The sequence below is a fragment of the Nycticebus coucang genome, chromosome 14, assembly GCF_027406575.1.
Source record: "Nycticebus coucang isolate mNycCou1 chromosome 14, mNycCou1.pri, whole genome shotgun sequence".
Classification (NCBI taxonomy): Eukaryota; Metazoa; Chordata; class Mammalia; order Primates; family Lorisidae; genus Nycticebus; species Nycticebus coucang.
Genome location: NC_069793.1, coordinates 84,553,200 through 84,578,429, shown reverse-complemented (window position 1 = coordinate 84,578,429; position 25,230 = coordinate 84,553,200). Strand labels below are relative to the sequence as shown.

Genomic DNA, 25,230 nt, shown 5'->3' with positions numbered 1-25,230 from the left:
TGTAATTTGATTTTTTTTTAGTCTTCCTACTCAAGATATAAGTGGTTTATATAGCACCTTTACAGCTATTCTATTATTTCTTTTTTTTTCTATTATCCATTTTTTTATTATTATTAAATCATAGCTGTGTACATTAATGTGATCATGGGGCCCTACTATTTCTATTCTTACTGTTACTTGTGTGCTTTATGCCTTCAGATGATTTCTTATTATTCATTGATGCCTTTTTCTTTCATATTAAAGAGCTCGTTTTAGCATTTCTTGTGGGATAGATCTTTTGTTGATGAAATCTCTGTTTAGTTTTTGTTTGTTTGCTTGCTTGTTTTATCTTGGGAAAGTATTTCTCTTTCATGTTTGAAGGATATTTGTGCAGGATATAATATTCTAGGGTTAAGGTTATTTTCCATCAGCACTTTGAATATGTCGAACTACTCTCTCATGGCCTGTAAGGTTTTCACTATTTCTAGACATATTGGGGCTTTTTCATGTTATTTTTTCTTTTTTCTTGCCTCTCTTAGGACTTTTTTTTTAACCTGTGACCATTGGAAGCTTGATTATTAAGTTCCTCGAGATAGTATGGTTGGGATTAAATTTGTTTGGTGTTCTATAGCCTTCTTGTACCTGAATATTGATATCTTTCTCTAGGTTTAGAATTTTCTCTGTCATTTTTTAAATGAACTTTCTACAGTAATCTACCCTCTATCCCCTATTTAAGGCCAATAATGCTTATATTTTCCCTTTAAGGCTATTTTCTATATTCTACAGGTATGTGGCATTCTTTTTTATTTTTTGTTTTTCTCTTCTGACTATTTTCAAATAGCCTATTATCAAGCTCACTAATTATTTCCTTTGCTTGATCAATTCTGCTGTTGAGACACTCTGATGAATTTCTTAGTTTGTCAAATGAATTTTAGAGCCTCAGAATTTCTGCCTTTTTGAAAATTATTTCAACCTCTATGTTAAATTTCTCTGCTATGCTTATGACTTCCTTCTCTGTTATTTTGAAGCATTGAACCTATTTTGAATTTTTTTTGTCAAATCTCACATGTGTATTACTATAGGATTTGTCACTGGTAACTTTAGTTCATTTTATGAGATTTTTTTTCTTTTTTGATGTTCTTGATGATTGTAGATATCAGTCAATGTCTGAGCATTGAAGACTTAGGTATTTATTTTAATCTTTCCAATCTGTATTTGTTTGAACCAGTCCTTCTTGAGAAAACTTTCCAGATAGTCAAAGTGAATTGAGTGCTGTGAGCTAGATCTTTGGTCCTTGCAGCCATATCAGCATAAGGGGGGGTATCCCAAGCCCAGTAATGATATGACTCTTGCAGACTCCTGGTGGTGCGATCTTGGTGGACTTGGGTAAGATATGGGAGAATTCCATGGGTTAGCCTGTAAAGTCTATTACTCTCTTCCCTCACTCTCTGGTACTAGGATGCTGCAGTTGCAGGAGCAGTAACAGGTATTCCTTTGTGGCCACTGAAGCTAGGACTGTTCCAGATCACACCTGAAGCCAACCCAGTCTCACTCAAAGACCATGCTGACTACTTACTGGCTGCTTGTGATGTTTTTTCCAAGTCTAAGGGCTATTTAATCACCAAGTGGTGAATCTTGTTAGGACTGAGTCCTTCCTTTAAGGGAAACATATTTTCTTCTGGGCCAGAATGGATCTCAAAGTGCTATGCAGGAACTAAAGCCTGGATTCAGTTCTGCTTTGTACTTTACTGTGGCTGAGATGGTACCCAAGTTTCCAAACAAAGTCCTCTGAAATCTTCCCTTTCTTTTCCCCAAGCGAAAGAAGATGGAGGCGGGTGACACAGGCACTTGGCTTGGCCACCACCACTGGTGTCTCACTGGATCTTGTGAACTCCAAGTCCTCTAGCTCTGAGTCAACACAGCTGTAGGAATTGCCCAAGGCCTGAAGCCTCTGTGGCTTGACTGCCTTACATATTTATTCCAGGCCCCAGTCCACTTTTTGTTGGCTGGTAGTGAGGCTGGCCAAGACTCAAGTTTCTGGGTGGGGAGGATTTCCCTCTGGCAGGACTAGTCTAAATGCTCTCTTCATGGGTACTGGCAGAAATCTGTCCTGCCCATGTTCCCCTGATGGTCCTGAGTTTCAATTCAAAGCTCCATGATCACTTTACTATTCCTCCGCTGGGCACACAGAGAATGTCCACTCAGCATGGTGGTACAGCACTGCTGGGGATGGAGAAGTGGGCATGTTGGAAATGCAAGATTGTCTTTTCTACCCTCATCAGTGTCTTTTTCCTTGTTATGATGTTAAAATCAGGTTGAATGGTCGCTCACTTGATTTCTGGTTCTTCTAAAGGTGCTTGCTCATGTGGACAGTTGTTGAATTAGGTGTTCGTGCAGAGGGACAATTGCTGGAGGTTTCCATTTGGCAATATTGTTCTTGTAATGTTTTCTTAATTGCAGACACCAGCCCAATAATGGCCATTTTTTGATAAGCCCATGTGTGTAGCCCTGCTGTCTTGGGCTGTGTTATCTAGAATCATTTCCCCAAATTTGTGATGACAATTTATAATACTTTATTCATATAATGAGCCAAATCTAACAACTTTATTCGTGATACAAAATACTTCAATGAAGATTATGTGCTGAGCCTTTTTGAAAGTGAGCAATCAGAATGCATTCTTTGTCCTACATTTTGGTTTTTTAAAAAAGGAACAATTAAATGAAGTCTAGGAAAATAAACCATTTGTAACAATAGCATTCAAGAGATAATAGATTTGAAGGAAATGATATGTTGAAATGATTATACTTACTATGTTGCCATTTGATGCTTATATTCTTTATATCACAGCAGTTTGATAGGAAACCACAAAACCAGCAGAAATGCCATTATATAAATGAGTTATTTACCCAAATCTGTGAATAATATAGTGCTTTCTTTTTGGCAGAAGATAATTGGAGAAAAATATCATGCACTGAATTCGAGACTTCATATTGGACGTCCTCGATGGAAACTTCTGTTTGATGAAATAGCAAAATGTAACAGAGGGTAAGTATATTATATCTGGTAAAAATTAACATGTGGCTAATGATTAAATTAAAGTATTTCCAAATCATTGCATGAAGTTTTCAAAGATGGATGACCAACAGTGGATTTACAAATTACAAAGTCACTTAAACACTCATCACTGTCAAAGGAGAAAGCAAATCTGGTATTGTAATGCCAAATAATTAAAATGTGGCTTAGAAATAGTCCATAATGTATATTTGAACTAGCCTCTCCTACTTGTTCATAAATTTTTATAGGCCCATGTTGAAAATGGTATAGGAATCACGCTCCCAGACCTGAGACTGTACTATAAATCAGTAGTCATCAAAACAGCATGGTATTGGCACAAAAACAGAGAAGTAGATGTCTGGAATAGAATAGAGAACCAAGAGATGAATCCAGCTACATACCATTATGTGATCTTTGACAAGCCAATTAAAAACATTCAGTGGGGAAATGATTCCCTATTTAACAAATGGTGCTGGGTAAACTGGCTGGCAACCTGTAGAAGATTGAAACTGGACCCACACCTTTCACCATTAACTAAGATAGACTCTCACTGGATAAAAGATTTAAACTTGAGACATGAAACTATAAAAATACTTGAAGAAAGTGCAGGGAAAACTCTTGAAGGAATCGGCCTGGGTGAATATTTTATGAGGAGGACTCCCCAGGAAATTGAAGCAGTATCAAAAATACACTATTATGACCTGATCAAACTAAAAAGCTTCTGCACAGCCAAGAACATAGTAAGTAAAGCAAGCAGACAGCCCTCAGAATGGGAGAAAATATTTGCAGTTTATACCTCCCATAAAGGTTTAATAACCAGAATCCACAGAGAACTCAAACATATAAGCAAGAAAAGAACACGTGATCCCATCTCAGGGTGGGCAAGGGACTTGAAGAGAAACTTCTCTAAAGAAGACAGACACACGATCTACAAACACATGAAAAAAAGCTCATCATCCTTAATCATCAGAGAAATGCAAATCAAAACTACTCTGAGATATCACCTAACCCCAGTAAGAGTAGCCCACATAACAAAATCTCCAAACCAGAGATGTTGGCGTGGATGTGGAGAAAAGGGCACACTTCTACACTGCTGGTGGGAATGCACACTAATACGTTCCTTCTGGAAGGATGTTTGGAGAATACTTAGGGAACTAAAAATAGACCTACCATTCGATCCTATAATTCCTTTATTAGGTTTATACCCAGAAGACCAAAAATCACAATATAACAAAGACATCTGTACCAGAATGTTTATTGCAGCCCAATTCATAATTGCTAAGTCATGGAAGGAGCCCAAGTGCCCATCAACCCACGAATGGACTAGCAAATTGTGGTGCATGTATACCATGCAATATTACGCAGCCCTAAAGAGAGATGGAGACTTTACCCCTTTCATGTTTACATGGATGGAGCTGGAACATATTTTTCTTAGCAAAGTATCTCAGGAATGGAAGAAAAAGTATCCAATGTACTCAGCCCTACTATGAAGCTAAATTGTAGCTTTCACATGAAGGCTATAACCCAACTATAGCACAAGACTATGAGGAAAGGGCCAAGGGAGGGGGGAGGTTAGGGTGAAGGGAGGGTAATGGGTGGGGCCACACCTACGGTGCATCTTAGAATGGATACAGGCAAAACTTACTAAAGGCAGCATACAAATGTCTACCCACAATAACTAAGAAAATGCCATGAAGGCTACGTTGAACAGTTTATGTGAATATTTCAGATTGTATATGAAACCAGCACATTGTACCCCTTGATTGCACCAATGTACACAGCTATGATTTAATAAAAAAAAAAAAAAAAAAGGTATTTGTTACTGTAGCATGCATCAGGTGATCACGGGGAAATTTTTCCAAATCATGTTGTTAAACAAGGGAACTTCACAAATAATTCTAACAATGAATGCATTTAAAAATCAAATCTTTGTGCCTTTTCAGCAGAATGTATACCTGTAAAAGAACTCTTCGTTGTAATATGCAGTCTTTAAACCAGGAGTACTTCCACACATAATGTTTTTGAAAATATAATTTTGTAAACAATCTTCATTTTATGGATTATGTGTCTGTGATCTGAGGAAATTGCTGTTCAAGGAAAAGCCGTCATTTTAGAGCACAGACTACCCCACCCCTTTATCTTCTGTAAACTTACCAGAATGTGGAGCAATGATCTATAAGTATACTAACAGAATTTGAAAACTATATATCCTTTCATATATTTTTAAATTTACATTTAAATAGTTTCATCATAGCTCCAGAAGATATAATTTCTAACATAATGGAGATGTCAACATTTTACAATTAAAGTAATTCCTTTATTAGATTTATTATTAATTACTACTTTATATATACTAGAATATAAATATCATGGCTATGTGATACCAACCTCATTTATTGTAAATATACACAAACAAGCTCTTCCGTTAGTAGTTGGAAATGGAAATTTTACATTATTCTTATTTTTCCTTGATCTTAAATTTCTACTCTATTTATGCATAGTATTTTCACAAAATTCAATAAATTTTTATGTTTAGACTACCTGTACTTTCATTGCTAAACTATACTTCTCCTACAAGAATACAAGTTTCAAAAAGTCTATTTCATTTTCAAAATTTTCTGTGAATATAAGGTTTGAATGTTAATGTTTACTTCTGGCTTGAGTTATTACAATTATTAGCATATAGTTGATCACTTTATAATTGTTGAAGTATATTTTGGTAAATATCAAAGTATATTTGATTATAAATGCCATGGCCAGATTAAGTAGATTTTATTAAAAAGCAAATTTATGAAGTCATGAATGGTTATTATTTGTTGACAGAATCACTGATTCAGGTTGTCCTCCAGCTCTACCTGCAAAGATTTTGTTTCAGAAATTATGGAATGGTGCCTGAGAAGCAAAATATAAAAAGGAATAAAGTTACCTTTGTGGTTCGGATTACAGCCATATTTGAAACCACTTCTGTAATCTTTCTCTTTCCTTAATGAAATAGTTTTGAAATGAAGAGGGAAGCATTATTTACAAAGTAGAGGTCCTTTATAATATTCAAGGAGCTAGTTAAGATGAACTTCAGGGAAAAAAAGTCTCAATTCCTTTCCCATCTTTCTCTAGTATCACCCATTTTAGATGTGATGATCTTCTTATACTCCCCTGGCTCTTGCCTTGCACCCCCTCAGCTATTAATGCTTCTCTTTAATAGAATTTACTGACCTCTGATAAGAAAATTTTTATTCGTTTTCATAGTACATTGCTGAAAATTTTGATGATTTCTTTTCTTAATTCTGAAACCAAATCCCCACACACCAGAACATTATTCACGGGTTGGGATTGTTGGTTCCTTCAGAGAATTCTTAAGAATTCTCATTTGTTATATGGATCATGTTTTAGGGCAATCTAGTGTATTTTTTTTTTTTTTTTTGGTATTTTGTTCTTTTTATGGAGACAGAGAGGTACTTTAAGAATAGCAAATGTGCACCACTTGCTATTGATATTTTCTACAACACTTTCACTTCACATGTTTGCTGGGGCAGCCACCTGAAATGTATTATATTTTTAAAGGCTTTTCATTTTTTTTTTTAAATTTATTTGTTGATTTTTTGAGGCAGAGTCTCAACCTGTTGCCCTGGGTAGAGTGCTGTGGCACCACAGCTCACAGCAACCTCTAACTCTTGGGCTTAAGCAATTCTCTTGCCTCAGCCTCCCAAGTAGCTGGGACTACAGGCGTGCACCACAACATCCGACTACTTTTTGGTTGCAGTTGTCATTGTTGCTTAGCAGGCCTAGGCTGGGTTTGAACCTGCCACCTTAGGTGGATGTGGCCGGCACCCTGCCGACTGAGCTATGGGCTACGCCTAATGGATTTTTAAATAGCATTCTTAGGAAAAGAATGAATCAACATCTTAAGGTCTAATTAACTGGACAAAAAGCACTATTCGAATGGAAGGTTTCATTTGAGAAGCAGCATTTTGGTTAATCTCATGCACATAAATTGCTCAAAGAACAAATGGAGATAAATATTGGGAAGAGAGACATATAAATCAAACTTTTTAATACTGTATGTTGGGCAACAGTTTTTAATTTTTCAGAAAGTGGTTAGGTATTAGTAGGCATTATTAGTTTAGCATACTGTGTAGAATACAAATTTAATTTGGATTAAGCACTCCTGGGGTGATAACTGGGCCTCTTTGTTATGTATTTTTTATACATAAGCTTTATAAGTTTGTGTGTTTGTATGTATTTATGAAAATATATGTAAACATGTATATGTATTTTATGTACATATGTATGTACATATGCAAATATATACATACATATTTAAAATGTAAGCCTTAATTTGGGGGCCAAAATTGAATCGATAGTATATAATTCTTCTGCTTACTTTTAAATGATGAACTCATATAGTGATCATAGATAATTCATACCTCACAATATTCTGAAATATGGATAACATGACCATTACTATCCTAATTATGGACATTTAGTTTACCTCTAGTTCTTTACTGTTACAAAGAGATCTGTGGTAATTATCTTTGTATGCTTTTTCAAATTAGAGTATTGTAATAGCTAAGGATCTCTGAAGTTTAATTGCTGGCTCAAACGATTTGCATATTTAGGTTCTGCTCTTCTGTTAGGGTGGGGATTCAGAAGGAGCTCATCCTGGGGGTTGGAGAAAGATTTCTCACACCAGGAGTAGAATAGTTTTGGAAAGAAACTAATTTTCTTGAGAAAGAAAGAAAAGAATAGAGGGAGGGAGGGAGGAAGATCTGGAGGAAGGAAGGAAGAGAGGGAGGGAGGGGGATGGAAGGAAGGGAAAGAAGAAAGAAAAGGAAGGAAAGGAAAGGAAGGAAAAAGAAAAGAAAGAAAGAAAAGGAAAAGAGTGAAAGACCTGTTGAAGTCTCCCTGCCTTCACCATTATTTTAGAAATGCAGAAGCTAAGACCCCAAAATATAGTGATTTATCAAAAGCTTCTTACTGAAGGTTCATTGTGTTTTACAGCAGGGAACTTTCAGCTTGTTTCAAATAAAAAAAAAAAATGGCAATTTTATTCTACTATATCCCTCTTAGGGAGGGGAGTGTGCAGTGAGGTGTTGCCAAAAACTCTTAAGTTCTCTGTGTGTGTCGCTGTAGATTGTTAACTATAATTTACTAAAACCATCAATAACTATTTTTTAAAACTTAAAGATAAATTCCAAATATTACTATGCAAACCATTTAGTATATTATAATGACAGAAATTTATTATAGCTAACGCAATTTAGTTTCCTATTATTTGGTATAAAACATGCGTATCATATTTTAAGCTGTTGAGTTCATGTATTATGCAAAGGAAGAGAGAAAGATTGAACTTTATTTGACCTTTTTTCATAGAGAAGTACTATTCTGGGATTGGATGAAATGTTTGAAACTGTGTCTTTATTTTGCTGCTGTGTAGCAATTTCCAAAAAAAAAAAAGAAAGAAAGAAAGAAAAAGAAAATACAAATTAAGGACATAGATTGGACTGTCTCACATTTGTTCTTATGTCCCTCAAATCTTATGAGTCTGTAATACAAAAAGTGACTAAAGCTCTGCGGAGAGTATAAGTTCCTATTATATGAGATTTCACACTTACAAATCTACATGGAAAAGCAAGTATTGATATAACAGGAAAATATAAACAAATATATTGAACATTTGTAGAAATAGTTCCCAGCATCAACCCCTAAACAATGTTTAGCTTGTCTCTGAGCCTGTCTCCACCCATCTCAGCAAAGTTCTCATAGACAAATCTCCAAATGATTATTCGATTGCAGCAATCTGATACAAACTTAGTACAAGTGGACTGCAAAAGATAATTGTAGATCTTGAAAAAAGGTTTAGGATTTCATTAAGTTAGTGAAAGTGACATTAAGAATTCCTCAATCACACCTAAAAAAGGATCATCAAGTTAAGTTAATTAACATCAGTAAAGAAAATGTAAGAACAAAACAAAAACCCCATTATAACCCTTGGTGCTTTAAAAACAATGATGTGATTAGCATGTATTTAAGTGATGCCTTTAGAAAATCTGGAAAGCTTTCAAAACTAACGTTATAATTGCCCTATCAAAGCTAAGCAAGAAAATAATGATATTTTATTGTCATCATGTATGTTGACATACTATATAGGAAGAAACAAACATGGGTCACACTGTTTTCATTTTAATGAAAGTTATATGATGGATTTAATAGTAATTCAAATTGTATCAAGTATAAGACCATGCATTTTCATATTTCTTTCTTAATTTATTCCTTCTGTTTATTTTGGATTTCAGTAGCTCTTGCTTTCCTAATTTTTTAAAGTGGAATCTTAGGTTATTGATTTAAGACCTTTATTTTCTAAGAAAAATAAATTTGTTTTTAAAACATTAATGAAAATGTTTAATACTATGAATTTTTCTCTAGACATTATATTAGCTACATCTTACAAATTGTGATATTGTTTTCATTTTTATCCAGTTCAAAACATTTTTAATTTCACATCTTATATTTTTCTTTGACCCATGGGTTATTTAGAAATACCCTGTTGTTTAAGAATACCTCTTTTCCCCTTCTCCCATTTTATGAGAAAGGCATATAAGATTCTAAAGCTCACAGAGGAGGGTGGTGTCTGTGGCTCAAAGCAGTAGGGGGCCAGCCCCATATGCCAGCGGTGGTGGGTTCAATCCCAGCCCTGGCCAAAACTGCAGGAAAAAAAAAAAAAAAAAAAAAAACTCACAAGGGAGTTGAATCTTCATACTGGAGGATCCCAGATATACATGTAAAATAAATTTGTATGCATTTTTCTCCAAACATAAAAAATTGAAAAGCATATTTTTTATCTCCAAATATGTCAGAATTTTCCAGATGTCTTTTTTGTTCTTGATTTCTAGTTCGATGGGACTTGATCTAAAAACATACTCTCTGTGATTTTAATCAGATAAAATTTATTGACACCTGTGTTATTGCCTGGAATATGATCTGTCTTGGTGAATTTTCCACATGCATGTGAAAAAAAATCTATATTCCATCAATTTTTGATAGAGCATTCTGTGAATGTCCATTAGCTCCAATTAGTTGATAGTGATGTTCAAATTTTCAATATACTTACTGAATTTCTGTCTATTTTTGCCTGAATTACTGCGAGAGGTGTGTTGAAATCAACTATAATTCAGGATTTATGTGCCTTTGAAGTTCTGTCAGGTTTTGCTTCATGTATATTGATTACTTGTAGTTTTTAGACCATTTACATTAATAAAACTATTGGGTTTAAATTTAGCAATTTACTACTTCTTTCATCTATCTCATTTGTTCTTTTTTTTTTTCATTTTCTACTTTCCTTGGGATTAATTGAACTTTTTAATGGTTGTTTTCTTCTCCAATATTGGCATATTAGCCATAATTCTGTGTTTGTTTGTGTCCTATTAGTAAATGCTTGAGCCATTGGTTCACAAACTGTATTCATTGGACACTTAACTGGAAACTAGTTAGAACAGCAAATTCTTGAGCCCTATCCAAGATCTTCCAAATCAGAAACCCAAGGAATAGGCCCACCTAGCTATCAGTGTTTTATGACGTCCCTAAAATAATCACGATAAAGCCAAAATTGGAGAAACTTTTTTCAAGGCTTACAATGTACACCATTAGCTTGTCATGGTCTACTTGAAATAATCTTAAACCTCTTCATGTACCTCCATCCCTTTGTCCCTTTTCCTATTGATGCCATTCATTGTACCTATATGTAAGAGATCTGATAATTGAGTTTGTGAAGGCATCCTAGAAAAAGTGCTGTGCACCTCATGGCTAATTATCACTATGGTCACCTTTAAAGTACCTGCCTTGGGAAGCTAAGCACTGACACCAGTTCCTACTCAACCCTTCAAAGCAAATTTGCTGGAATGACTATCAGAGCTGTCATCCTATGAAGGCTGAAAATTAAGTTCATGAACTTGCCATTCAGTGCATACAATGGCAGCACTGTACAAACAACTTAGTAAGGTCTGTTGCCTGTTTTTGTGTGCCATACTACAACATCTCTGATGGTCATTCCAGAAAAAGGGTACTTCGAAGGTGACCACAGTAATATGTAGCAAAAAGGTATGTAGCACTTTTTCTAGGATGAGTTCATAAACATAATTGACCTCATATACTTTTAACTTCATTCTTTTATTATTTTTGCTTGTTTTAAACATCAATTTGATGGTAAAGAGATTAGAAGTTAGACAAATATACATCTTATATTTACTCACAGGTTTACTATTTGGTGCTCTTCATTCCTTTGGGTAGGTAGATCAAATTTCCATCTGATTTTATTTTCCTTGTTTCTGATTTTCTTTACTATACTGCTGTGTAGTAAGTTCTTTCAGCTTTTGTTTGTTTGAAAAGTTCCTATTTCATCTTCATTTTTGAAAAACATTTTTGTTTAGTATAAAATTTGCTTGTTATAGAATAGTTGACATTTTGTTTTAGTTTTCAGCTCTTTGAAGCATTACTTTCTAACTTACATAGGTTATGACAAGAAGTTCACTTTCATTCTTATCTTTTATCTTCTGTTTATAATTTCTCATGTATCTTTCCCCTCTATATGTTTTCTCCCAACCACCACTGTTTTTTAGCATTTTATTATAAGTTTCCTTGCTTTAGGTCTGTTCATTCTTTTTTTTGGTCCCAGTCTTTGTTCTCTGTAAGTTTCAATTTGCTGTCTTCAAGTTTGCTTACCTTTTCTTTTGCAATACCTGTCCTTTTTATTAAACCCATCCACTGTATTTATCATTTCAAGTATTGCATTTCATCTCTGTAAGTTCTATTTTGGGCATTTTTAAAATTCTTCCATTTATCTTCTCTTTGACTATTTAAAGCATATATATATATCATCATTGTTTCAGTGATCATGTCTGATACTGATACTTTTAATCTCTGTCATTCTTGGCCTGTTTTTATTCAAAGATCTGGCTTTTTGTATTACTTTGTGAGGGCTCCCATAGCAATATACCCCAGACAGGTAAACTGAATGACCTAAATTTATTTTCTCATAGTTCTAGTGTCTAGAGTTCAGGATCAAATTGCTGCAGAGTTGGTTTCCTTTGAGACCTCTTTTCTTGGCTTACAGATGGCTGTCCTCTTGTTGCCTCTTCACATGTTGTTTTTTCTCTGTGCATGCACACCCCATTTTCACCTTATGTGTTCACATTTATTCTTCTTATAAAGACACCAGTAAAACTGAGCTAGAGCCTACCCTGGTAGCCTCATTTTAACTTAATCACTTGGTTAGAGGCTGTCTCCAAATACAGTCACATCCTGAGGTACTGGGAATTAGGGCTTCAACACTGAATTTGATGGTGAAACAATTCCACCTATAGCACTCCGAATTATAGTTCATATTGTCTTGTTGCATTCCTGGTAATTTTTGATTGAATGACATACATTTCTAACTTTGAGTATTAGATGCCAAATTTTAATTTATTCTTGTCAATGGTGTTGTGCTTGCTCTGGCATGCAATTGTGTTACTTGAGTTCAAGTTTGTCTTTGCAAGACTTGCTATTAAGATTTGTTAGTGCAGTTCCAGAGCAGCTTTTACTTTAAGACTCATTTTACCAACATCTCTTTTTCCTTTTCAGATAAGGTGATACCTTTCTAAGAATACTAACCATTGCCCCCTTATGTTACAGGACTTTCCATTACAGTTTATAGAATACAAGTTATTAGCAGCTCTGTGTAGACTCTGGTTATTGTTTGATCTGTTGATTCTTTTCTCACATGAGCAGATTATTAATAAGCCAAAATTTGAGGACACCCCTCCTAGATATTTTCAGAGCTTCTTTCTATAGATCCCCTTTCTCTTCTGTATTCTGCTCAACAAATTCTAGCTGGTTTGGCCTCCGTAAACTTCATTCTTTGTCTCCTGAATTCATGGAGGCCACCAGTCTGCTTGAGTTTCTCCTGTGTGCTGCAGCCTGTAGATTGCCTCCAGGCAATAAGCAGAGGCAAGGGATGGACTTAGCTTAGTTTTTTATTTCTTTTTTTTTTTTTTCAGGTGTCATATTTCTGCACTGCCTTTTGTCCAGTGTCTGAAAATACCTGTTTCATATGTAGTAGAACCTCAGTAAGTTCACCAGCGAAAGGACTGTAACAAACTGGTCAATATACAGAGATGGTCAACATAAGGACCCAGAGCTACTGTACTGACATCTACATGTGGTGCATATTTAGTCTCTGAAAATTAGGTTGCCTTAAGGAGGTTGTCAATGTAGGGAGGCGGTCAACTATGGGGGGTCTGTCATATTGTTGCTTTCTTAAAGTTTTCTTTTAAAGGATAAATTACTCTATCATGGCTGCAAGTAAAAGTTCTTTTTTCATAGTTCTTTCATTTTTCGAAGTGAAAAGCTTTAACAAATAATTTTTTTTTAGTATTTATTATATATTTTTGGAATGTATTTAAATGGATTTACTATTTTCTATTCAGCACCAATTATTCTGAGATAATTAAGACATTGTATTTTTCTAAGATATGATATGAGATGTTAATTTTTCATAGTGTAGGAAGAATTCAGTGCAAATCAACAAACATTGGGGGAAAGATTAATTTGAAATACTATTCATTTCCTGGGATTTATTTAGTCTATTTGTTAGGAATATGTATTATTTAACTACTGAAATTTGATGTTACATAATAATAAAAACTGCTTTTTTCTTTTTTTTACAATTATTGCAATGCATAAATAAAAAGCAAATGCATCCAGATTAATACACTTTCTGTTTCAGTATGGTTATAAATTATTCACTTAAAAACATTTTTCAAACTAGCAATGACTTTTCTCTCCCTTTATTCATCACTGCTCATGCAAATCCATGTGGAAATGTTAGAAAAATGTGTATACAGTGTCTATTAATAATAAAAGAAGAATTGACATGGTTCAGTGTGGGCTACACATCTAGTCAAAAGTCACTTGTTTAACAATTTACATCTATCAGTTGCTGCTCTTGATAGGGTTTCCAATTTCACCAATGGCATGTACTGAAAATACCAAACAGATTGATCAGTCACTGCCCGATGATAAGTAAATTTGTGCTCATAGTTACATTCTTTGAATTATCCTTAATTCTAGTATGAAAGCATAAGGTAAATAAAACATTTTCCTGTTGGTTGTTTACATTTGGAAATTATTAGAAACTTTTTTCAATATGTCAAACAGCAAGAAATTAACTTTGTTAGCAACTTAAACCCAAAGTCCCCACCATCTGGGCCATGGACTGACACCAGTTTGGGGCCTGTAAGGAACTGGGCCCCACAGCAGGAGGTACGCTGCCAGCAAGCAAGGGAGGCTTCATCTGTATCTCTAGCCACTCCCCACTGCTGTATCACTGTCTGAGTTCCACCTCCTGTCAGATAAGTGGCAGCATCAGATTCTCCCAGGAGCGGGAACAGTACTGTAAATTGTATATGTAAGGGATCTAGGCTGCACGATCCCTATGGAAATCAAGTTCCTGATAATCTGAAGTGGAGATGTAATGCACTTGAATCATCTTGAAACCATCCTCCCCACCCTCTGATCAGTAGAAAAATTGTCTTGCATGAAATCAGTCCAAGGTGCCAAAAATGTTGGGGACCGCTGTCTTAAACCATGCTTCTTGTCATGCTTTGCCTAATTTTCCACCTAATTTTTTATTTCCAGGAAAACAGTTGGTGTTTTCTGTTGTGGACCCAATTCCATTTCCAAGACTCTTCATAAACTAAGTAACCAAAACCATTCATATGGGACAAGATTTGAATACAATAAAGAATCTTTCAGCTGAAGACCTTTTCCTTGAGCCAGGAGTCTAAAGATGGAATGAGTGCAATTTCTAAGACGATGCAACTCAGCTGAATCAAACAGCTATGTTGTGCTGAAGAGTAGCAAGGTTGCCTTATTTATGATAATTTAAAATGGAAATGCAGAAAATGTGGCAAGATGACAGGTCATATTAAATGTTTAATCTGGAAACCAAAGAAGCCCTAAAGAACATTTGATGTGATGATTCTCAAATTAATAGAAAACTATTGGATGCACACTATTGATTTTTATAGCAGATTCAAGAACTCTCTAGTGAGGAACTGAACTCGCTCACTTTGAGGCTTATAGCCATGGTCGTCTTTAAATTGTTTTTGGTTGAACCAATGCAGGATTGAACATAATTAAAAATTCATTGAAATGCAGATTGCATTTCCTATGTTGTATATAAACAGAATAGCTTTAGTTTGGAAAAGCTCCAGGCAAATGTATTAAATGTTTGAAAATACACCACAGGACTCTGTATTGATACGGGTAGATAAGATATCTAATCTTTTTCACCACTTATACTAAAACCTCTAGTTGTTGTCTGTAGACGATATGCTGACTGAACCATGCGCAGGTGTTACTATCGTATCTATTTTTATTATCTTTCTTTCTTCCTATTCCTCAAGGTAAATATGCCCTCCCTGAGCCTGCATTAGGCATGAAGATTTAATAGGCCCTTATTTGCTTTCAATTTATTTAGTCTGTTGCTATACACAATAAATAGAAAAATCACTACCATAAATTATAAAGGGACATATATGCGAATAGCTCTTTTTTCCGTTTTAGGCATTTTGATTTCTATATTTTTTCCCACTTTTTCCCAGGCACAATTTATTTTAGGTCAGAGCTTTTTAAGATGCTCTGTTTAAATTGCACTTTGAGAACAAAGGGCATCATGGCTGTCAGGAGGCACTGACTTCTCACACATAATTTTATGATGGAGATGTCAAAGGTGTAGTCACACTTCTGAATAGTAAAACCTGTATTTTACTTTCTACACAAGAAGAAATACTTCATTACTTGTTCAGATTTAAGTTCAGAGTTGAAGAATACTAGAATACTATTGTTGCACTGCTCGGTATCCTGAGTTTCCACAGGGAATTATGGGGTTTAAATCACTGCTGAGACTGTACTGTGTAATCCTATCGGTTTATGTGCCCTGCCTATTCTGTTCTTGGTTCAGAGGAAAACCCCACATTACTACCTTAAGAATTAAGGTATTCATATAATTTAGTGATTTTGTTTAGTAGATAGTATCAATTAGTAGGTATTTAACAAATATAACACATTGCTGAAATCAGCAGTGGAATTTGCCTTGCCACATATAACATGGTAGATGCCACTGTTATTTTTTTTGCTACAATTCACCATTAGCAACCAAGCATGCTAAATCATGCAGCGTTGAATGACCGTAAGCACATTTACTTATAGGTATTTCCTTCTTTCCTTGGAATTCATTCTTCTTCTTTCTGAGGTGAGTCAGAGAAAGTGATGGGAAATGTGCAATGCTCCTGCAGATTTTGCTCTGAAAGCATATTTAACAACCAGTACATTTGGGGAACACTTTTTAGGTTAAAAAGAGTTTTCATAAAAACACATGACAGAAATAACTAGTAAAAGGAAATTCGAGTTAGCCCAGGCTTAATGTGCAATACTGACATTTTTCTTATCATAATTTATGTGCTTACATTAACACATTTAATTTTAACAAACCAGATAGAAGACTTTTCAAAAACTAAAGATTGTATTTCCAAGCAGGTGTGCTATTCTGGACAATCCCCCTTGCCTATTTTAAATTCTAGTAGATGTTCCGCATTAATGTTCAGCATTAAACACAAGTAATTTTCATTTCTAAAGATGGAAATGAAATTAGGCCTTCATCATACATGTTTAAGAAAGTTTTGTTTTGAAGGATTCGGGGGGATAATTCTTGTCATACAAGTCTTAAATCACTAATTTTAGTGGCAATAAATGTTAAAATGGAAATGGTGTCTTTGCTCATTTTTCCTTTGTAGCAAATAAAACAGCAATGTATGTTCACAAGACTATGTGAGTTTAAGAAACACAATCTACTTGTCAGGAATTAACATTTGAGTGCAAACCAGCATGAGCAGCCTTAGGAATTTAGGTTCCAGGCATATCTAATTATAGAAAATTACTTCTCTAGCTTGGACTAAGATCCTTATTGGACTAGATCAGTAATTAATAATCATTTTGGGATAATGTGTCTTTTTGAGAACTTGATTTAAAATGCATATTATGACAAACAATACTTTACATACAATTTAGGGGAGCCTAAAAACAATCTCTAAAAATGACACCTCTTTAAGAACTTATGCGCAGGGTGGCACCTGTGGCTCAGTGAATAGGGCGCCGACCCCATATACTGAGGGTGGCAAGTTCAAACCCGGCCCCGGCCAAACTGCAACAAAAAATAGCCAGGCGTTGTAGCAGGCACCTGTGGTTCCAGCTACTGGGGAGGCTGAGGCAAGAGAATCACTTAAGCGCAGGAGCTGGAGGTTGCTGTGAGCTGTGATGGCACAGTACTCTACCAAAGGCAATAAAGTGAGACTCTGTCTCTACAAAAAAAAAAAAAAAGAACTTATGCGCAAAATTATTATTGCTACAGGCCTGTCTACATATACATTTCTTTCTTTTCTTTGGTAATTTTGGAAGAAGAACTATCAATTTTTTTATAGAATTATGCTAAAAAGTTCACTTTGTGGATAAGAATAGAGAATCCAAAAAGACATTAGATTGGTTTTTAATCTTCTTGGGTTCCCTTCTTTACACAAGGGAAGGCTGTCATTTTTACATACAAATAATACTTAAAAACTCAGTACATACACACATATACATACTATATACATAAATACATTAGCGAGTTAGTTTGCTTTTTTAAAAAATATTCAGGTTATAAGTGAACTGCTTGATATTTCTTCACTTAGTAACTTAAAAACGTAAGTTGAGGGTCTGTGATAGTACAGGTAATTAAAGTAACAAATGCTATGCAGACGAGGCATAGGCTAAATTCATTTAATCTATACAGCCTTGTTATTTACAGCCCCCAAATCAATGCTTACTTTCAGCATTCATAGCAGGTAATAGATTTAAATTACGAGGCATTGTTAAAGAGACTGCTACAGGCAAATGGGCGTTGTCATCAATAGATAAGGTTTGTGCTGAAGAAGGTTCATTATAGTAAAGAGGAAAAAAATGGAGAAAATTTTTTTCTCCCTTAAAGATGGTTACCCCAACTGAACAGTGAGTTTTCTAAATAAATTGATAGGACACAGTTTTAAGTTGTTATTTCTGATAAACAGCTCCCTTTCCTTGTGCTAGCTAGGGTATTTTCATACCCAGTTATACTACGGAAATATTAAATAAGGAAGTTAGCTGTACTCTATTTTGCAGTTGAGGAAACTAAGGTCCACATTTGCTTCAAATCATTCCTTGAGTTTGAGGCAGAGTTAAGAGAACTCAATTTTTCTTTTTTTGTTTTTTGCAGTTTTTGGCCAGGGCTAGACTCGAACCCACCACCTCTGGCTTATGGGGCCCGTGCCCTACTCCTTTGAGCCACAGGCGATTTTTCTAATCTCTTCTTCTGAAAGACTCTTCTCACCTCCCTAAGAAATAAGAAAACTAACTAGTTCCATTAGTTTATATCTTCCAAAAAATTCTTCTTTGTGCCAAGGGGAGGGTAAGGCACTGAGTGTTAATTCTAGACACAAGTGCAGGAAATTACATTCTTCTTCCCAATATGTCTTCTCATTTTAAATTTGATAATCTTGTATATTTTGCTGATTTTCATATATAAGTTTTCAAATTGTGATTAATTGTGCTAACAATATTATGTTTCCAGAACTTTTGCATTAGAGAAATCTGTCATAATGTGGTTTCTAGGAAATACTAATACTTTGATTTTATATTTAGGTTCAGAGATGAAAAACATAACTTCACCAACCAGGAAAACAGGGAAAAAGTTGATATTAAAACAAATGACTACTGTTCTCTGTTCACATGACCATAACTCAATTCTTATCCAGGAGAAAAGTCAGGCTTTTGTAAACCAGGGAGACAAGAAATAAATGAAATCAAGCATAAGGAGATTGGCATTTACTTCAACCACCCCAGGACAAGGGGAACTCACTGTTCTCATTCTCATCCCTCTGTCGAAATATCCTTTTTATTGCCCCAACTTCTTTCTTCTCTTCTGTACTATTCACAAAGGACAGAATTGAAAAATCTAGCTAGACCAAGTTTACCATTAAAAAGAAGCAGATGACTTCCAGACTTCCACTTCTTAGCAAAGAATGGTTCATTAATAAATAGAAGAAGAAAGGCCATGTGAATCTTTTAAAATTAACAGGAGGTTAAATAATGTCACTTTAGAACAGAGCCCAATAATTAGAAATGTTAAACTACACATCTCTTGGGAGCAAAATTAAGTGGGGGGAGGTCAGAGAAATAAAAATATTTAACACATCAGAACACCTACACACACACACGTATGTAATAACTAAGAAAATCCTCAAATGTGTAGCAAAACAGTATCTCTGGTTAGAAAAATGTCAAAGAATGTGTTTTGCCAGGTTTTAGGAAGCCTTTCACATTTTCACTGCCATTAGTATTAGAACAAGAAGCTTTACTTTTGATTAAAATTATATCTGACTTCTTTAAGAAACAGAGATTTTATGAGCTGGTATTTTACTTGGAGAAGACCTCGACATTTAGATGAAAACCGGCACAACATAAATACTTTTCATATACAGAGCAATAAAGGATGGGAGGTGCCAGGCTTCAGTTGCACACACCACACATTACAATTCTGTCATTGCAAGGTCCTATTTTATAGCTCTCATCCCCACCACCCCAGGGAAGGAAAAGCCTTAACAAAAGCAGACATTGAGAAGTGGGCTCTCCGTTGTAATCAGAGCAGTGTGTCTGTTCACTTATATCAGCATATTCATTTCAACCTAGTTGTCCATTTACTATAACTTGCAATTCATTTTAGTGGTGGGAAATCTCCATGGTTCATAAAATGGGGGCTTTACTTATCTGCTACAAATATACTACAGCCAAAGCATGGGCTAAAGAGAAAGCAGTTAAATCCTCTAAGTTTTGTTGTCTAGCTGAGCCTTAAAGGGAGGCAAAGTCCCTTATCGCATGTGTGTTCATGTGCACGAACATGATCTGGGTTGTGCCTTGTGCTCTGTGAGTAGACGTTCCATACAGTTTATTCTCCAGTTTCCCAGGTACTATCTGGTTTAGGAAAATACCAGTTTTTGAGTCCACTTGGCGTCTTTAATGACAGACCTGTGCACCTACTAGGTGCAATTACACTTTATTTAAAGATGACAATTATCTGCGTACCAAATGGCATTAGCAGGAGATTTGTTTTCTTTTCATTAAAATTTGTTTTAATATCAGAGGTGAGAAAAGTAGAAATCCCTTTCAGAAGTGGAAACTCAATGGACTACAGTGCTTTCCTACCCTGAGAATGTGCCAGTGTTGTCACCGGCTTCAGACACCTACAGCGGCTGTAGAGTGAAGAGGATGCTGTGGCTGATCAGAAGACTTGGTGCCTTCATCTCTGAACTGTACTTATATAAAAACGGGGATGTTATCTACTCCTAATAGGCAGGGATGTGGTATAGCAAGATTTTGAGGAGGGCAGTAGAGTGTGGTGAAGAGAGAGATTTCCTGGGCATATCTTTCTTAGTAGCATTTTTGGATAACAGAGTAAAAATAAAGCACTGTTGTAGAAAATAAATTTAAAAGGGGGGAGGAGCTTTTTGAGTTGCAGTCCATTGTAACTGAAAGATGTATAATTTTTTATTTTTATTTTTTTTTGAGACAGAGTCTCACTTTGTCACCCTTGATAGAGTGCCATATCATCATAGCTCTCAGTAACCTCCAACTCTTGGGCTCAAGTGATTCTCTTGTCTCAGCATCCCAAGTAGCTGGGACTACAGGTGCCTGCCACAACCCCTGACTATATTTTTAGTGATGGGGTCTCTCTTTTGCTCAGGCTGCTCTCGAACCTGTGAGCTCAGGGCAATCCAGCCACCTTGGCTTCCCAGGGGGCTAGGATTACAGACATGAGCCACTGTGCCTGGTCTGTTTAATTATTTTTAAGGAACAAGTAGGGAAATACCCACCGACAGCCAATCAGTACCACTCTCTTTGTTCTGAGATCCTTATAAACAACCCACCTGCTACAATACATCCGTATTTTCTTTCTGAATTCCTCTTAGGTAAATTTGGGCTACATATGTAGCCCCTTGTGGCTAAAGATAGGTATACTGACTGATTTGTGAAAATCGAGTTAGAAATTACAGAGGATGATATAAATTATTATATTTATTTAAGATTTGTAGGGAAAAAAGGTAGGTGTTTCTGAGACATCCCACTGAATAAAACCTATGTCTTAGGACTAGAAGTAATTCACCATGGCTATTTTTTCTTAGATAAGAATAAATTTTTGCTTTTTTATTCTTACTGAAGATACTTTATATCATGTATTTTTATCAAAGCTCACATTTTTATAGCCCTTTATATTTACATTGTAGTGTATTTTTATCATGTATTGTAAGAATAATCACTTCAAGAAAAATGGAATTCTACAATAATGTACAATAATACTTTCCAAGTTTCATAGCATTCCATGGTGGGAAGTTTTTCAGTTGGAGGAATTATAATCCTCCCTTGAATGTGTAAGATGCCCAATAATCCAGGTGTGGCATTTGTTTTTCATTGTCTAGTTAAATGAAATCACAAGGTTATTTGGTGCTGGGGAGGAAGCACAAAATCAAATTCAATACTTGTACAATGCCAGGAAGGCTATGTTAACTAGTGTGATGAAAATGTGTCAAATGGTCTATGAACCAAGTGTATGGTGCCCCATGATCATATTAATGTACACAACTATGATTTAATAAAAAAAGATTATTAAATAAAATAATGTTTCAGAAGGACAAAAAAATACTTGTACGAATTAAAAAAAGATGTATTTATTTTTATATGTAAGTTTATTTCTGTAGATGCTCCATAGAGAACTTTATTTTGGAACATGACATGTACTTAAAATCCTAAAGAAATAAAGGTTGGTCAAACATATTTACATCTTTTTCCCTTGTAACTTAATTATGCACTTCTGGCAGTAATACATGTAATCATGAATTTTCTCTAGAATTTTGATAACAGAATAGGATTTTCATCCAGACGAAAGATGAAATAGCCAGACTGGTCTTACATATGAAGAAAACAAAGAAGCCATATTTAAGAATATTCCTTTGGAACATTTTGAAAGCAGTCTAATTTCCAAGCTTCTCAACACTTTTGTAATTTTCCTCTTAGTATGGTATACAGTTGGGAATTCTGATAGATATATTTAATATTCTGGATTTGAGATTTTGATTTTATTTTTGTTTGGGGCATTAGTCTCTAGTCTCATAACTATGCCTATTAAAATTAGAACATTAAATATTGATAAAATTTTAAAATGTCAAAATTATATTTTTCTGGATTGAAAATTAACAAAATGTAATAAGTTCATTATAAAGTCTAAATGTTTAGTTTTTATATTTGATCATTTGTGATTTTAATTTTACCTAAACATTGAGTATATTGTACATACTTAAACCCATGTAATAACTCCTGTTTACAAATTTTTGCTATTTTTTTCCAATTTATTATCATTACTCTTTTTTGAAATTTGTGAATTACTTAAAGTTAAGAATAATAATAGAGTAGCCCTCAGCTTTGTCTGACATTTATATATGAGCCATCTGCCCTAAGTCCTGTTCTTGAGACCTGTATAACACTGGCTTCCTCATGAGTAAAGTACAGACAGACTAAGAATCATTCTAGATGTATTTTGTATTTCTGTATTGCCTATGAATTTCAGTAATGTATAGTCAACAGAATGAATAGAAAGGCATCCCTGCACATGATTGTGGTCACCATTAGGTCCCAAGATATCTCAAAAGGTATACCAAATGGGAATTCCTTCTTGCATCTGGAGGACAAAAGATACTTGCTTTAGAATAAAAAACATTGTTATCCATATTTCTAACTGTATGCTCTTTACATTAAATTATTATTCATCATTTTCTTTCATCTAAAAGTCATTCATGGATCAAATTAGATGCCACAGTGCTCTAATTTATATAGCTTTTAGAAGTGGTGACTTGTTTGTAGGGTTTCATCAGGTTACTTCACTATGTGGTACTGCATTTTTCTCAATCAATTCCTACCACGTTGCAGTCTTTCAAGTGATTTATTTTCAAAGAATCAGCTTTTCCTGAGATGGTGTCTTGCCCCCTTTATTTTGCCAAGCTGTCATACATTCTGTAATGGACATTTCAATAGGTCAAGTTCATACACTTTTAAAAGGCAAGATTAGCAGTTATGTGCTTGCATTCTGTATGTGTATTATTTGCTTTGTGTTACAAAGAGGTCATGAGTGCATGCTTTAATAGCATTAGTGTTGTAAAATTACCCATCAGCAGCAGCCAGTGAGGGAAGAACACAAAAGATAATTGGGAAGAAAATCTTTTGTGAGGGTGATGGGGGCCAGGGTGCACACATCAGGGAGACATTGATGCAAATCTCAATTCTAAGATTATAAGTTTCTCTCAAGTTCTTTCTTTTATTCATATTGATTACCCTGCTGTTGGAAGTGTTTGCCAAAGATTTGATATATATGCATATATATATGTAAAATACAGGGTGTCCACAAAACGTTCTCTGACTTTTTATGAAGAGGTAATGAAATATCTTAAGAAATCTTTTCAAGTGGCTTATGTTGAAGAGGCCATGTTTTCAACTTGCTGATAAATGTGTTATCAACTGGGAAATACAAGCATACATGTCAGAATTGGATTTGTATTTCAGATATAGACCCAAAGATTGTGTGAAAAATACTTTTGACTTAGTGGGGCTGCTATTTACAATAAACTTCCAAATTACCTTACATGCCTGTGATAAGGTGGTTTTGGTAAATTTCCAGTTTATTGCAACTAAAAGACTCTGGAGGTTTTGACTAGTAAAGGAACTCAGATGTTAAGATTTTTAAACAGCTATCTATGTGTCTTGGGTTTCCTTTATGGCGGTGGCCTTGTAGCAGGAGCCAACACAGACAAAACAACTCTCAGGCAGCAGCTGGAAGAGGACATGGCTTTATTCGGCGGCCAGGAGACTTGGTGGACTAGGGTCCCAAAAACCGAGCCCACAAACTCAATTTTGGAACTAAGCTATTTTTATATATTATTCCAGTACTATCTCTCATTAATATTTTTTCTTCTTGATTTACCATGCTATGGAAGTTTCAACAGAGATGTTCACCATCACCATCTAAGAACATTGTCTTTGCCTTCTAGAATCATTGGAAGATTTATCGTATCAGCATGCTTTCAAGTCCTACTGAAAATTTTTCATAAGCATAACTCTCTTTTCAGTGTCACTATTTTCACCAGCTTTGGCTCTTACTTTCTTTCTTTCTTCTTTTTTTTTTTTAATGGAAGTATTACTTAGTTTAATACAACTCATACTTCTTCCAGAACTATCAGCAACCTTTACTTTTTGGAAGTCCTTGACAAGTTGAGTTGGATACCAGATTGTATTATGTTCTAAGCATAAAGTATGTTATTCTGTTTTTATTTTTTTATATTTGCTTAGATTTAGCTCTCATTCTTCCATTTAATATGTATCCAGTCCTTACTAGGAGCCAGGCATTAATATAATTTCTCAAAATTGATACAGAACTTGTCTTTATGAAGCTTATGGACTAGTGGAAGAGAATGCATTGGACTTACTTGGTTAAGCACCACAAGTAAGGTATCTAATGGCATGAGATAAAACAGGAGAGGGAGGCAAAGGCGCCTTTGTTTAGGATTTACAATTTAACTGAAGAGAAATGTTAAGCTTCTGAAATATTAGAAGCATGTTTTAACTGGTTACTTCAATTGCTACCTGGATTTGAAGAAGGCAAATGAGGAAATTAGAATCCAGTCAAGAGGCTATTGTATAACTTTCATCAAAAGACCAGAATTGAACTGAAATAGAGAAATTACTGTGACAGTGAAGGCATGTTAGAATGGAGACATGCTAAATTTCCCTTATATGGCAGGTAGACTCCAGAGTACCGCTTATAGTTTAAATGTAGGAGGTAAAAGAGAAAACAGTGAGACATCTAAGTTTCTTGCATGAGACATGACTTGAGTATAGATGAAATTTATTATCTTGTGGAATTTTAGAGGAGGAACTTATTTTCTAAGGATATTAAGAGTTCGTTTTTTATATGTGTTAAGTTTTAAATTCCTGTAGGATATTTAAATAACTTTTAAAATGAGGAGTTGAATATATCAGTCAGAAGCTAT

At 34.9% G+C, this 25,230-nt stretch overlaps 1 protein-coding gene across 4 annotated transcripts in view; it reads left to right on the top strand.

Annotated features, from left to right (window-relative positions):
• The window catches only part of NOX4 (NADPH oxidase 4), a 178,746-nt gene extending 161,853 nt beyond the window's left edge, over positions 1 to 16,893 (top strand). For 3 of the 4 annotated variants that reach the window (XM_053562166.1, XM_053562169.1, XM_053562168.1), the window contains 2 exons: positions 2,925 to 3,025; positions 14,705 to 15,220. In XM_053562166.1, the coding sequence (XP_053418141.1) occupies positions 2,925 to 3,025; positions 14,705 to 14,825 (222 nt within the window). In that variant the 3' untranslated portion in view covers positions 14,826 to 15,220. Of the gene's footprint in view, positions 1 to 2,924; positions 3,026 to 14,704 lie in introns of all 4 variants that reach the window. The other variant, XM_053562167.1, reaches the window with a different exon arrangement.
• The last annotated feature ends 8,337 nt before the right edge of the window (positions 16,894 to 25,230 follow it).